Source organism: Bombus pyrosoma, linkage group LG3 (assembly GCF_014825855.1).
Source record: "Bombus pyrosoma isolate SC7728 linkage group LG3, ASM1482585v1, whole genome shotgun sequence".
Lineage (NCBI taxonomy): Eukaryota > Metazoa > Arthropoda > Insecta > Hymenoptera > Apidae > Bombus > Bombus pyrosoma.
In genome coordinates, this window is record NC_057772.1 from 12,190,187 (window position 1) to 12,205,801 (window position 15,615).

The 15,615-nt window shown below is 41.6% G+C and overlaps 1 protein-coding gene across 4 annotated transcripts in view; it reads right to left on the bottom strand.

The window, feature by feature from the left end:
* Positions 1–15,615, bottom strand: part of LOC122565900 (titin-like) — a 60,416-nt gene that overhangs the window by 10,187 nt on the left and 34,614 nt on the right. For 2 of the 4 annotated variants that reach the window (XM_043722395.1, XM_043722398.1), the window contains 4 exons: positions 5,048–5,095; positions 4,205–4,678; positions 3,520–3,801; positions 1–3,425 (listed from right to left, as the gene is read on the bottom strand). The exon at positions 1–3,425 ends at the window's left edge or, in 1 of these variants, runs on beyond it. In XM_043722395.1, the coding sequence (XP_043578330.1) occupies positions 1–3,425; positions 3,520–3,801; positions 4,205–4,678; positions 5,048–5,095 (4,229 nt within the window). The remainder of the gene's footprint in view (positions 3,426–3,519; positions 3,802–4,204; positions 4,679–5,047; positions 5,096–15,615) is intronic. The other 2 variants (XM_043722399.1, XM_043722397.1) reach the window with 2 other exon arrangements.

The window sequence follows — 15,615 nt, forward strand, 5'->3', positions numbered from 1 at the left end:
AACAGGACCTTCAGTTGGTTTCTCCTCTGCAACAGGCTCTTCAGTTGGTCTTTTCTCTACAACAGGTCCTTCAGTTGGTTTCTCCTCTGCAACAGGTCCTTCAGTTGGTTTTTCCTCTACAGCAGGTCCTTCTGTTGGTTCCTCCTCAACAACAGGTCCTTCAGTTGGTTTTTCCTCTGCAACAGGGCCTTCACTTGGTTTCTCCTCGACAATAGGTCCTTCAGTTGGTGTTTCCTCTGCAATAGGTCCTTCGGTTGGTTTCTCCTCTGCAACAGGCTCTTCAGTTGGTCTTTTCTCTACAACAGGTCCTTCAGTTGGTTTCTCCTCCTCAATAGTACTTTCTGTTGGTTTCTCCTCCTCAATAGTACCCTCTGTTGGTTTCTCCTCTTCCACTGTCTTTCCTTCTTCCTCTGGTTTTTCACTTGGCTTCTCTTCTTCTTCAGGTTTTTGTTTAACAGGTTCTTCAGTTGGTTTCTCTTCTTCCGCAGGTTGTTCTCCTTCTGTAGCTCCCTCGATTGGTTGTTTCTCAGTAGGTTTATGATCTTCAAGGGGTCTTTCAGTTATTTGAGCTTCTCCTGGCGCAGCAGTTTCTTCTCCTTCTACAGGCTTTCCAGTTGGCTTCTCTTCTTCAAGAGATGGCTTCTGAACGCCTTTTTCTACCTCAGGCAGCTTTTCTGCACCCATTTCATCTTCTTTACGTTCACTAATAGGAGGTTTAGTTGGCGGATGCGCCTCTGTAGGAATTTGTGTTCCTTCCTTTGCTAGTCCTTCAGTCATTGATTCCTCGGTCGATGGAGATGGAGTCATTGGTCCTTCAGTTGGGCCCTCTTCCTTCGTTGACTCCTCCGTTTTTTGTTCTTCTTGCACTACACCTTCAGATGATGTTTCTTTGGTTACCGGTGCTTCAGTTTGTTCAAGAGTTGGCTGTTCACTAGCCTTTGGTGCTTCTGCTTTCTCTTCTTCTGGCTCCATTGTTGGGTGATCTTTAACTGGTAGGGTGCCTTCCGTTGGTTCCTTAGCCTCCGTCGTTTCCTGAGTTACTGGTGAACCTTCGAGTTCTGAAATCGTTGTTTCTTTTGGCATTTCTTCAACGACAGGTTTCTCACTTGCTTCAGGTCGCTCACCTCCGCTCACCTCCTCAGCTTCCTTAGTAACTGGAGCTTCCTCTTCAGTAATTGGTTTTTCGGTAGCATGTTCTTCAGGAGCTCCCGTACTAATACCAGGCTTTTCGCTTGGCAAAGCTTCTCCCGGCGCAACAGTACCTTGTTCTTCTTGTTCTGTAGCAGGTTTCTCCTCTGGCACTGCGTTGACTTCTGTTGGTACACCTTCTGTACTTATTTTCTCAGTTTCTACGGTTTGCTCTTCGATAGCTGGTTGCTTAGTTGGGTATTCTTCTGTTACAGGTATCTCAGCTGGAATTGTAACCGATATTTCAGATACGTGTTCTTCAGGTGCTTTCTCGGCTTCTTCAGTCGGTTTCTCTTTGGAAGCAGTAATTTCTTCGCTTGAATCGTTCACTTCTTCGGAAGAGGTTTCTCCAGATTCTTCTATAGTCAGTCCCTTTGTCGGTAACTCTTGTTCTTCGGAAGACTCTTTTGTCGGTGAAACTTCGGAAGACGATGTTTCCGTACTCTGTTCCTCTGGCAAACTAGGTTGTTCAGTTTCTTGTGGTACTTCCTCTGGAATTTCCGGGGCTGATGTTGAAATCTCTGTTGCAGGGCTAGGTTCAGTACCCTTTGCAGCAGCTTCTGCTATCTCTTTCTCTTCACCCGGAACTTCACCAGCTTCCGTAACCGGAGGAACACCTTCTGCAGCCTTTTCTGGCGCAATTGAAGTGGACGAAGGCGCTTCTTCGGGCAATTGCGCTTCCACCGTAGTTCCTTCTTCTATAGGAACAGCTTCTTGTTTAGGAGCAATCGTTGTTTCATGAATTGTAGGTACATACATGGACGAACCTTTCTGCTCAGGCGCTTCAGTTACGAGACTACTTGGTACATGGAATTCTGGTGGCTTCATGTCAACATAACCTTCCGTAACGTAAATTTCGGTTACTGCATCCTTATCTTCTGCCTTGCTCTCTGGTACGCGTTCCGTAATCGAGATACCTGGTGGACCACGTTCTGGAATTACAGGAGTTCCCTCTTCCATGTGGTACTCTTCTGTTACAGCTGGATGCTCACTAGTTTCCGGTACTTCAGGAGGAATCATATCTTCTTTCTTGGGAGCCAGTCCAGGCACTTCAGGAACCTTGTGTCCAAGTACTGGTAGTTCTGTTTTCTGTTCCACTGGAACTTCTGTAGGTATTGCTTCTATACCGTGTTCTACTGGCGCTGCAGGCACTTCTGTAGATAATTGCTCCGTGCTCACTTCCACTGGTTTCTCCTTTTCTTCTTCGAGAACTTGCTCAGGTTGTTGGGGAACTTGTTCTGTGCTTGGAACCTCTTCAATAGGTTTCTCAGTCTCAGGTGTTGCGACTTCTTCTGGTTTCTCTTCAATGGGTGCCTCTGTAGACAATTTCTGTTCTGATTCAGTGGCAGGAGTTTTAGTCGTTTTGACTTCTTCAATTACTTCCCCTTCGCCCAATGTTTTAACTGTTGTCGCTTCTGCTTCATAAATTGGAGATGTTCCCTTTTCTTCGCTGAGAACTTCTGGTGCTTCGCTTGGAAACTCTGGTGCTTGCGTAGGCATCTCAGTTTCCTCCACTGGATGCTCCTTTGTAGGTACTGTCTCTTCAGTAACACTTGGCTCTTTCTCCGAAACAGTCACACTTTCTTTCGTTGGTTTCTCTTCGCTTGGCAATTCAGGTTGTGTTTCTTCAGGCACCTTACTTTCAGTTTGTGTTTCTTCTGGCATTGCTTGTTCAGTAACTACCTCTGGTCTTTCTTCCCCTCTTGCCGTAGTTACCTCTTGCGGTGTAGTCTCCAGTTTTGGTGACGATTCTGGTACTTCTTCTGGAACTGATATTTCGGTGACTTCTTGAGTAGTTTCTTCTGCAGGTTTAGTAGCCGTTTCTTCACCCTTTTCTTCTACGGATGGTGCTTCTGTCGCTTCGGCCTTTGCTCCTTCGGGTGATTCGGTTAATTTTGGTGCTGCGCTAGATGCTTCTGTCACTGCTACAGTACCTTCAGTTTCTTTTTGAGTTGTTGGAGTTTCTGGAGCAGCGGTTTCTTCCAAAGAAGGAACTTCTTCTTTTTTGGGTTCTTCTGTAGACGGCGCGCTTTCAACTGGCGCTTGGGTGGTTACAATTTCGTGATCTTGAGGAATGACGTTGTCAGAACCTGGGAAGGTCTCTTCTGTTGTTTCAGGATGAAGTGCTTCTTTCTCAGCTGTTGTCACAGTTGCAACTGTAGTCTCTGGAGCGCGTTCCTCAGTAGATGATTCCTCGCCTCTAGGTAATGTAACGAGTCCACCATGTCCATCTTCTTCTATGCAATAAAGAACATTTATGTAGAACTAGTTTCGCGAACGTTGGAATGTTCGCTGCGTTTAAGTAGTGTAATATAGGAAGTTGTTTCTTACCACACTGATACGTGGTCGGGCAACACTCTCCTTCCGGCGGTGGCAAGGCTGTGCAATTCTTTCCATGAGTTTTCATCGGTGTTCCGCAATCTTGCACAGCGCATGCGATGTCACCGCGGAAACAATAGCAATGCTGACAGGGCTGGGTCGAGTAGATTAAGTCACCGTCCTCGTAAACTTTTCCTTCGTGGTAGCACTGCGGCGTTGCTCCTGGGGCCATCGTGGTAGTCATAATTAGACCGGGCGTTGGTTCAACCGTCGTGGCGAGTTCCTCGTCGTATTCTGTTGAAGATTTACAGTTATAATCCAAATGAAACATATACAGAAATTAATCTTGATGAATGACCAAAATTGCCGAATACGTTGTAAAGTTTGATACAATATAGTATTTTAAATTTATCTTCGCACAACTAATCAATACAATTAATGGATCTTTACTATACAAATAATCTTATTGTATCAATTAAATAAAAAAAATAAATAAGTTAGAAAATTCTCAAGTAAGCTTAGTTAGAATTTATAGTTTACATAGTATCGACGAAAACGCTTTGGAAGCATTGGTGTTTTTCAAAACTTTTTCAATATCTTATGTTTCTTTTATAACGCAAGTAACATGGTGCAAAAGAAATTCACATTTCTTTTATCATAATATTTCGCTGTTTAACACCGTTTACAAGAAACTTACCGCAATTATATTTGACAGGACAACAAATTCCTGGTTGATAAACAGGCTTGCATCCAGCCACACGTAAAGTACACTCCTGCATGACGCAAGTAGTCCTATTCCTGATACAGTAGCAGAGTTCGCAAGGATTCTGAGGGTCGGTGGGTAATTGGGCACCATCCGCGTAGAACCGATCGTCAACATTGCATCCATAATTGTCGTGGAAACCGACCGCCGTAGAACCGGAAATTGCTGGCGCGCTAGTAGTCGAGGTCAACAGTTGTACCGGCACTTCTGGGCAGGTGATGACAGGACAACACTGATCCGGGCGTTTTTCAACCGTGCAATCTTGGCCAATCGCCTTGGTGAAGGGACAAACCCTCAAGTAACACATCAGCATTCGATTGTGACACGTGCAGTTCAGGCATGGCTCGTTCGTTATGATTCTATCGCCCTCCGCGTAGTGTTGAAAGTTATAGTAGCATCCAGCTGTGGCTGTAAATTAACAAAATTATTTGGAATACTTATTTGTGTTTTTCTTTTAAGTTTATATAGAGATTAAATTTTTTAGTTGAACTGGATTTAAAGACAATAATTGAATTTTTCTAATTAGTTTAAAGAGAATGAAAGATTGCATTCTATTAAAGGATATGGATAAGGATATACAGAGTTGTGTGAATATGTGATATTGAAGGTTAAAGCGGTGCACGACGTTCTTAATATTCATTGAAAGAATTGAATCGTTAAAATGGTACGTGTTGTCTGTTCGACTCCGATAGAAGCTACAATTAACCTCACGTCGTCGGTAACGTGCGTGTACATTGATTAGATTAGGAGCAATGAAAGTCGTCACGGCGTACGTACCTCCATCGTATTCTGCTACTTGTGTGGTATCCTGGTCATATACAGGCGCTGTAACAGAAAAATATATGCATTTCATTTCATGTTCTCATTATATGATCCAATGATTTCTTATTCAAACGTGATAATTCACACAGATTGTTAACAGACGTTTGTATTTATAGTTCAATTTAGTTCCCACAGTTCTCTGATTTGAGAGCTATATTAAAAATACTGTAAGATTTCAAAGGAGATAATAATTGCGGCGCTTAAATTATGAATAGTACGCGTGCCAAACATGTAAATAGGAAATAATTGATTTAGTGGAAAAGTGTGTAAATCCCGTACCAAATATTAATTTTGTTTCTATATTTACATATTTCGTTCAAATCAATTTATGAAAATTAACAAAACATATATCTTTTCACTCGTATCGAAGATCTTTGCTCGTGGAACTACAGTTTCAAATTTTCAATTTTTAAACATTTTAATAATTCCTTAATGATTTCTCAGATTTTTCTTAATTTTTCCAGAAGCATGGAAATACTAATAAACAGAGTTGTGCATAGCACGAAAATAACATTCATTTCCTGGAATTCATTATGCAAATTCCAACGTTGAAGTAGCGTATGTACGAGGCTAAATAATCTAAGGAACTCTATTTCCCATGAAATTTCATAGGGAGACGAGTCGTGTCTCTGCATGCAGTTTATCATAGTAATTACCGGCGGGATGCGTTTGTCCGGAGGGTGAGCCGGGCTTTAACAACGGAGTGAGTCAAAGCGTCATATGGCGCGAGCGTACGTGGGCGAATTCTCGTTAACACCCTCGCCCCAGTCGAACGAATTGTATGCCGAGTGTGCATGGAATACAGAATTCTTTTATTTTTTTCACTCTATCTCTTGCTCTGTCTTTGCCATTCGTTTATCCTTATATCCTTGCTAGTTTTCACCGTCGACGAATCCATAGTTGAAACGCACGTGCACAAGCTTCGTTCTATCTCTATCTTTCGCTTTCGTTTCGTCTTTATCGTTCGCCTTACAGGGTGTCGTTTTCGCAATTTCTTCGGAATTGAAGTGCTGCGCGCGCGACTCGAGAGTTCGATTGTTTGTGAAACGCGACACGCCACCCTTTGCAAGGTACAATCGTTTCTCGCCATTCTTCCTACTCGAACAATAAGCCTCTCTATCCGTCGATAGGATCTTCTCTTTCTAGGACGTTCTCTTTTATCGGTTTACGTCTTCGACTCGCGTTTATTGCGAATTTCAACGAAGCGAGATTTTCTTAGAATGAAAGTTGGATATTGGTTGCGAAAGAATTTGGAAAGTACGAAGCTGTTATTGGCGGAACAAACCAGTTGCAAGAGACTTTAGATAGAACGGAATGACAGAAATCTTTTGATACAGAATTTTACTGTTTGATATTGGATAGGTGGTTTTTCTGAAAATTGAATTCCTTAGAATTCGTATCGAGATTAATAAAGACACAATAGAGGAATAATTGTTTCTTTCTGTGATCGTTTCACATTTCAGAATATTTTCAGAATTTATTGTTATAAATCTTTATTAGAATATTTTTGTACCATACAGTTTTTGAACTGCGAATGTTCCTAATATTTTAAGAATGGTGATTCTATTCTCTATCTATTCTGTGTGTGTACTTTGATTTCGAGATACTTGTTTCATAAGCTACCGACGTGAATGTGGAGAATGTACGAATTCGCAAATGACGCGCCGTCCTCTTTTCGAAAGTCTCTGCTTGTACTTTTTTCTTTGAAAACCGTCCAGGAACTCTTTGAAATGCACAAAACGTCTCCGTACGCGGATACGTGCATTGCGAGGCGAAGGATTCGAATGTCCAGCATGATCCCTTCATTGAACAAACCGTGCTGGCAGATTTATTATATGGCGCTGAAGATGCTTCGCGAACTCTTTTATGGCTCGTATTACGACCTCCTTTTTTTCAAATCGACTACCTTGATAAATTTTAATACCATCATCTCGGAGACTGCAGTCGAATAGACCTGATTAATGGGAACTGGAATTTTTGTTCGACAAACAATATTTCATTGAATATTGATCATATGACGTAGCTTCGAATCGTTGAAATTCAAATTAATTTCAAACTTACTTTCAAACATTGACATTTATCTTAGAACTTCTTTAGAACATAGTAGACTTAAATGATTTAAAAATTTTTAGACATTTACAAATCTTATATATCTAAAAGAATAGAAAACAATCGCTGAATTGGTATAATTTTTCTAACATCAATGAAATTGTTCATTCAATCCATTTTTATTTAAATTTCCATGTTTCATAAGCTCTATTATTACATTATTCCATTCGTCATTAAGAAGAACTCGCTCCGAAAGAACATAACGAATGCAGACGATTTTCTTTATAGAAAAATTTTCCTTCGTATTTCACAATGAATCAGATCACATTTCGTTCCAGATCCGACCAAAAAACCTATATCCCAGCTGACGAGCACTACGATGTGGAGACCGCTCGATCGGAAGTCGATCCGCCACTCGAAGGCGCGAGGTTGAAATGCGCGGCGTGTGCGTTTCCGCACGGTGTTCCCGGCCAGCCACGGTAGAAGATTCGCGTTTCCATCCTACGTGCTTTGCTCGGCAAGCCAAGGCATATTCGAGAATCAGCATTCCAGCGCTGTGCGGAGCGTGCAGCAGGCGTCGGTTTCCAGCGAATTGAATTGTACTGGGAAGCACACCGTGGTCTGTGAATGGAAGGGCCATCCGTGTCTCTGTCGCGAGTCCCACGAACGGATCCCAGCCGCGTGCCTCCACGTTACACGGGCCTAGCACGTACTACGCGTATACATATATATCTACATATACATACTATATATAAGTTGCTCCATCGAGACGATTCTTGTCTTGCACGATGGCCGTGCTAAATTATTGCGGCTCGTTCGGCCCTTGCCAGCAAGTAAGGCTTCATCGAGGTGTCGGCGTGTCGCGCGTGATTACAATCTTGGATCACTTTGTATTCATTCAACAGGAACGGGCAACCGATGAACGAGCAAATTTACGGCAACTGTGCCCGCTTTTTTTCTCCGCATTTGCAAGAACCTAGATGGACGTCTGTCGAGGACCCGTTACATTGTTTCTGCTTACTGAGATTATCCGGCCATATAAATGGACGAAGGGACGACAGGTGCCACAAAGAAAGTTTTTGTAGTATTGGGATAAACAATTTGTTCGCTCACGAAAGATATCGGAGATACCGGTTCTTCTTATTGTGAATTTCTTCTGTATTCAATTTTCGTGCAGAAGATCGTAAAAAGTAACCCGTTTGTCCAGTGGTTCGATCCTGATCGATTTAAAGAATCGATCGAATTAAGTGGAATAAATTTACGGAGTAACGGGATTATTCACTGTCAGAGATATTTCTGTTCCCGGAAAGATGAACTCTAACAACAATAATATTCCATTTCAATCTGTGATCTATAAAAAAAAAATCGTTGCTGTCTCTATCTATTAATTTGTCATTAACATGTAACAGTTCGATCAAGAAACTAATATAAATTGATTGAGATACTTGCAAAGTACATATGCTTATCGAAGAAGGAATGTTCCGGTCGTTTTGTTCCACGTACAGGTTCTTCGACCACGGAATTGCATTGCATGTAATTAACCAAGGACAAACAGACGGCCTTTGAATTATCTCTCAACAATAATGGCGATCTCGCCTCGTGCGGCGAGGAAAAAATTCATACGTTCTCGTAGGAACGGTAATCGAGGCCGAGCTCTTATTCATCCTCAGAGACGCACGATTCATTATATAAGTCAATGTTCTCCGGTTATTTAGCTCTCACTCGCTCCTTCGATCGAGCTTTTTATTACCGAGTCTTATGATTCTCTTTCCCTCTCGGTCGAGCGTGTGTTCAACGGCTCGTACAACGAGCTGTTGCGGTCTCGGAAGAGGAAAAGAGGAGAGAGAGCTATCGAAGTGAGCGGCAGTAGGAGAGAGAAAGAGAGAGAGAGAGAGAGAGAGAGAGTTTGTGGAGGTTGGTCAGGCGAGCGAGAGCAAAGGCATTGCGCGCGCGTTATGAAATCATCCCGGCGGCCTTGCCTCGCGAAAGTTCATTACCATCAACCGCACACGCTCTGATGAGCACCTGGCTTTCTGCTTCCCGGCGCGTATCGCGTGCACGAAATTCTGCACTACGTGTCTCCCAAGGTCGCGGTTATCCTGCACCGCAACCGCCACGGAGGATTTCTCTTCATGGCGATGGAAGATGAAAAACACAATGAAATAATTGCAATCCTTGTTGCGTCAGATGAAAAGCTCTATTACGAACAGACTCTTTGACTGGAAGACCGAGAACTTCGTAACTTTTTGTCGCTAGTATTTGGTTTGTTGGTTGATATTTGGATGATGTATAGAGTTACGATTCTGGAAAGTTTATTATGTTTCATTGCGATTTGCAAGATTTATTGAATTAAGAAAATTTCAAATGGGAAACGAAACAGTAATGAAATGTTACTGTTTGTACAAAAATAAAAGATGGATGGATGCAGTATATTTTGTGCTTCATATTCTTCCTATAAATCGGAGATGATAAAAGTGAAGCCAAACTTTTTGGCGGTACAATGATGTGCATTTTGTACATAATTATTCCATCCTTCTGATGAGGTCTAATATTTTCCTTAAGTAGGTAATCACTTTATTATCGAAGAGTTAATATTTATAGTTAGGTTAGGATAAGTTCTGCGATTAGGTTAACTAGCGAGTTTCATTAATCATCAGTGTACTACTCGTTTATCAAATACCCACTAATGCCTGAATAATTAGGTCGTTCATAAAAGGAAGCTCTTCTCTCAACAGAAGCTACAAAAACATAGTGAAAAATCATCTAGCAATCTCGCGTAAATCAACATGATTAATAATTTTCAATTTCTACCATTTACGTTTACCATTTTTCGCAAAGAGGCTCGATTAACTTGTTCATTATCCCATGTTTAGAACGATACTTTCTAACATTAACATACACAAGCTCTTCGCACGCGACGATAAATTGTACGAATGGCAAATGATGACGAATGACTATCGTCGTTAACGTTTACGTGAGAAATTAAAGCTTCCCTAATGGGTCGGAAAGTATCACTACTAGTGCTCTTCCGACATTCAATGTCAATGTCATTGGTATCGAGCGTGTTGCATTAAGAGAAGTTGACTAACCGGTTCTGGCGTAATATCGCGAACGTTCGCTCGCAGCAACGGGGCTGCTTCGAGGACAATTATAAATTATCTCCTATTTTCAATCGAGTTTATTGCCGTTTACAATATCGCGAAGCTACGGTAAAACAAGAATGAGATTCGAAGACAGGTGGCTAGAGGAATAACTGGTAGCAAGTGCAGCTTCTTCTTACGGTTCTGTTATGAACGATGGCACAGCTGTAGTTACTGAATGCAGATGTTCATCGTCGTTGGTTACTTCAGAAAATAGAGATGAAAACGCATTTTCGAAAGATTCGGAAGCTCTTCTGCTTGTAAATCTATCGACTCATCGGTTCCTCTTTTACGCGTTATCATTTATCTTCTAAACATCGTTTAGTTATTAGCAAACAAGTTTTCTTAGAGATAATAACTTCAAAGTAGTTTATAATGTTTTATTAAGGGAGGTATAAGATTTGCTATAGCGATGGTTTCAATCCATTCAGAACGAAATATTGGTTCCCCTTCATCGTAAATAATATGTGATTGTTTGATTGAGTTGAAACGAAGTGCAAACTATCATTTGTGATCTGTAAAGGACGGCAGTTCAAGAAAGCATTTCAACAAAATTGAAAAATCTCGGAAGATTCGGTATGATTGACTGCAAAGTACATTTTCCGATAACGTGTTTAAAACTTTACCAATATAATCATCATAATCGAGTCCCGTAAGAACGCTGATGAAATTTTCAAATGTTATTTACAGCGCACATAATATATTCATAAAATGTACTCGTAACTGTTTGAATACTTTAGTGAGCCTGTGCGCGTCACGTTCAACTAGGCAAATTCGCAGAAAGGTCCGGTGTCACGCGTTTAAAGCACGAAGACCGTTTCCCAGGAGAGGAGCCTCGAATTCCAGGACCAGTGCCAGAGGCAGAGAGAAATTAATACGATCATTTAATCCGTGTCACGACGAAGTTGCACCCACGCGTTCCGTTATACCATACCCTTTGTCGAATGACCGCCGCTGACCTCATCACCTCCGGTAAGGTAGCGAAGAAAGGAGCTGAGAAGGATAAAAGGAGAATCGAGCGAAGGAATGAACGAAGATAGAAAACATGGGAACCTCTTACGACGTACCAGTCACAAGGAACCCTTTTCTCAGTCCTGCCAGTTTCCAAGAGGATCCTTCGGACCGGTATAGTAAAACCGGGCTGTTCCATCATTTGTTCTTGTTCCCCGTTTAGGAGTTACTTCCGTCTTGAAATGTGTTTTCACGCCCGTGACGATGATCGTAAACGACAACGATAAGGAGCCGTGGTTCGCAAATAGAGTAGAGGAAAGTAAACGTTTGTTGGGACGATGCTCGGGCGCGATAGAGAGGGTGCATAGGGAACGGCATATAGAAACCTTGGAGCTATGTTGTTACAGAGTTTTCATGGCGGCAATGAAAATAGTAATTGGAATGAAATTATCGTGGTAGACGGATGTTTTTAACGCCAGAAATACTAAAGTTTGTTTTTTATACCATCGGAATAATCGTTAAAGAATCACACGCAATTATTTTAAATAAAACATCACTCCGCTTCACGAGAATCATTCAGCTGATGTTGGCTTTTTAACAGTGTAATAAAATGAAGAATTTACTATGAACGGTACTTTATCGTCAAGATTCCTCGCACCTCTGCTACCAGATACAACATATAAATGCTTTTAACTTTTTATTTTATGGGAATTGGAATCCTCAAAAATGCACCGTTGTGAATCGACTGAAATTTCTATAATAAAATTATTAATTGTTGTGGTTATTCCGAAGAAATCCCAACGTTAATAGGTCAACATACCTTAACTGGTCTCTCTGCGGTTAATTCAGATCGATGCCCTTTTCTTTACCGGGGCAACGAATTCTCGACAAGAGTTATGTAACCCTCGTGTACCAGAAGAAAAATAAGGCGTTTGGAAAACCAGCTAATTATGCAGGAGTGTTTGTACAAGCGCAGCGTGCGTGTACCCTTGTTAATGACGGTTGACCGCTACGTTTACTTTACCGCTCTTTTACACGTCCCGAATTTTAAGTGACGTTCGAATTCGCCGTTCGAAACGCGCGAACAACCACGAAACCTTTTCCTTTTCTCTCGGTATTTCGAATCGCGTTTAAGATTCGAATACTTGCTGCTAGACAGTAGGGTAGTAATTAATTACCGCGATAACGAGGAAAGATAGATGTATCCTCAAACAGGCGCCGAGACCCTCCTCAGAAGGCAAATAAACGGAATGTGTTTGCCCGAGCATGTTTGATACCGGCGTGTTATTTATCTGGCAAATGTACACGACCAAGACCACGAGTCTCGAAATTACTCTGATTTTAATTAAAGATATCCGTGTCCAACGGCGAGAATGTAAAATCGATTTTGTTATTATTAGCCGGAAAGTTATTACTGTTGGACGTTTGTACAGATGAATCGATGTTAAGTAAATTTTATTTTTATCTCTCGCACTCTGACACTGAATTATGTGTTTAAGTAACTCAACGGAACGAGAATAATAACTTAAATTATTTATTACGGGAGTGAATAATAAAATTAAAAATAATGCCACTGTGAAAATATAGTTTGCCGATGATGTAGATATATGTATTGCAAACATGAACTATAGTAATTATCTATCCTTACATTGCAGTATTTTTATAAATAGAATGAAAATCTAGCAAAGTGTGAAGTTTGAAGATTTTGCGTTCCCCTTGTTAATTGCGTAGTCGTTCACAGTTATCACTTTGTTACCGTGAGACTTAAAGCAAAGAAACCTTGAGATTTCTTTTAGTACCAAATTGTGGTTCAATTTCTTCTATCCTTCTAACTTATTTCATTCGTATTACAACTTAACTACCAAACTTAACAAAATTATATCCAAGGAATTTTCTATCTATCGTTCGAACTGAACAAATCCAAAAAATCCAGCAAACTAAAAAATCACGCTAACATCACGATGAGATAACTCTTTCACGTAACAGATATTCCAAGAATGACGTCCCATTCGCTGAAGCAACTAAATTATTCGATAATATTTTCAGGAAACGTCGGACGAATGGCTCGAGAGCTGTTGAAGAGAAGTCGTGCATGGTCCGACGGTTGAATGATACTCGAAGATAACGACACTTTGGCTGGCATTAAGGCATAAATATGGAACGAGGGTCAGGTGCGGCGACATGGACCGTAAGTGGGCAACGTGGTGAGGTACGCGGTCAGTGACATCCGTGAAGCCATCTCTTCGGGACCTACAGGTTTGACCAGAATTCACAGCATCACGTGAATGCAGGCAAGTACAGGAACCGCTATTCGTGCAGCTGTGTAGCAACGACACGCATTTTTCTCTCCTTCTCCACGTTCCGTACATCGTTTCCGTGAGGATTTCGAAATCTCGTTCCCGGTTACGACACGGATATCACTTTCCTGTCAACTTTTTTCAAACTCGCTCGTCCAACGCGTCGTCAATCAGAGACGTCGAATCGATCGAGGATCGATGATCACGGCTTACTCGTGCGGTCGATCGATGAATTACACTGGGAACTGGATTCGGTTCATTGAATTCAAACTTTTTCTTATTTGCTACTCGAGATACGTACAAAATGTCTTTCCACGCGGTCTCGTTTCGAAACGATCGAAGCGAATCCCTCGAGGATGGGGATAATTTCAACGAAATTGTCGTTCGGAATGGAAAGACAAGAAGATTTCTTTGAATATCCCAGGCCAACCAGGAGTTAACGAAACTCGTGGCTTTTTATCAAAGGAACGTTTCATGGTGATGGCGATACGTGGAGAATATCGATATTTTTCTCGAATGTGAACGCCCCGCAAACGTCCCTCAAACGCGCCGATTTGATGGAAGAAAACTACGTCGGCTGGTTGGATCGAATTGGATCGAAGAACGCGTCGATCTCGATGGATGTTCGCTCGCTCGAAAGGGAAGCTGCGGCAAAAACGGCGACGATAGGTGGCACGAGGGACAGGATCACCCAGTGATCTAGTTGAAAAAAGGAAGAATCGCGAGAGGAAAGAGAAACAGAGGGAGAGAGAGAGAGACAGAGAGAGAGAAATGTACGGAGTCGTGGGGAATTCAATCGCTCCCCACGACCATTTGTCCACACCTGCTGTTCGTCGAACCAGCCAATTGTCGGCGGGGTGGAGGAGTGGCAGGTTCGAGGCAAAAACGTTGCATCTCTAATGAGTTCTCATTGACGATGCAACGTTTTTGCACGTCGCTGCGTTCGAGGTAACACGCTGTTCCGAGAATGATGCCCGATGGCTACGCGTTGCGACGGGAAACAGGATCGATGCTGAATCGTGGCGTTGATGGATCGCGGGAAGGATGACTAAGATCCAGCAAGTGATCGCGGTTGTTCGTATTTTTTTACCATCCGTTTTTACCGTTCGAGCGAAACCGGAAGATGTATCGATTGATCAGATGTTGCAACAACCCTTGTGAGAAGGTTAATAGAAATTCTGAATCAAGTGCGATGCGCTTGATTAGAATTCGATACAGGTGTCTATTAAGGTAGTTGAATGCACAGAATGAAAATCGACGTAACAGAGATCCAATTCAGGAAGTGACGAATGTTAATTCTGTGTTCCGATAGTCGTTTGTCAGTGAAATTAAAATTGATCAAAGACGGAAGAAATAGAAGATTCTGATACACGCAGATATTACACGTTCGAGTTTATATCTCTCTTTGTAATAGTGTTGGATATAACAGTACAGAACATACACGATTCAATTATGTAATAATTTTGTCCGGGTATAATCTCGAGGATTAACAGAATACTCTACTGATTTTATCACCACATTTTGTGTTTTAGTCGACGAGATTGTGATCTTAGCTGTCTGGCTCTTGGACACGGTGTAATTAACTCGGTTGTATGATCTTAGACTAATTTTTAGAACACGCACATGCGTTTACTAACTTGTCTTTCGTAAGAGTCTTGAGTACATCGCTTATCTTATTGATGACTAGCCTAAGGGTAATCGCCCAACAATGACCTCATAAAAAATGTAGCAATTAATGTGTAGTATCAGCGAAACGATTAATTTAGCAAGCCAAGAAATAGGAAGATTATTAAAATCAGACTGTTAGCATTTGATTGTTCACTGAAACGAGCCTTTATAGATTTAGCACTGAGTATTCGCGAATAACGAAAAAAGATAGGGAATAAAATCGATTTGTTTGTCCAACTATTAATCTGAACCAATTTTAATTCAACATTGGTACAGAGCCAGATGAAGCAGATAAATTAACCGACGTAACACTGTGTCTTTTCCTACGAACTTGACCTTGAGTTTCACGTGACGTAACTCTGATGCAGGTGAAAGTGGCCTCTACCTGCCTGCCTTTTGGAATGATTTCTGATGCAGC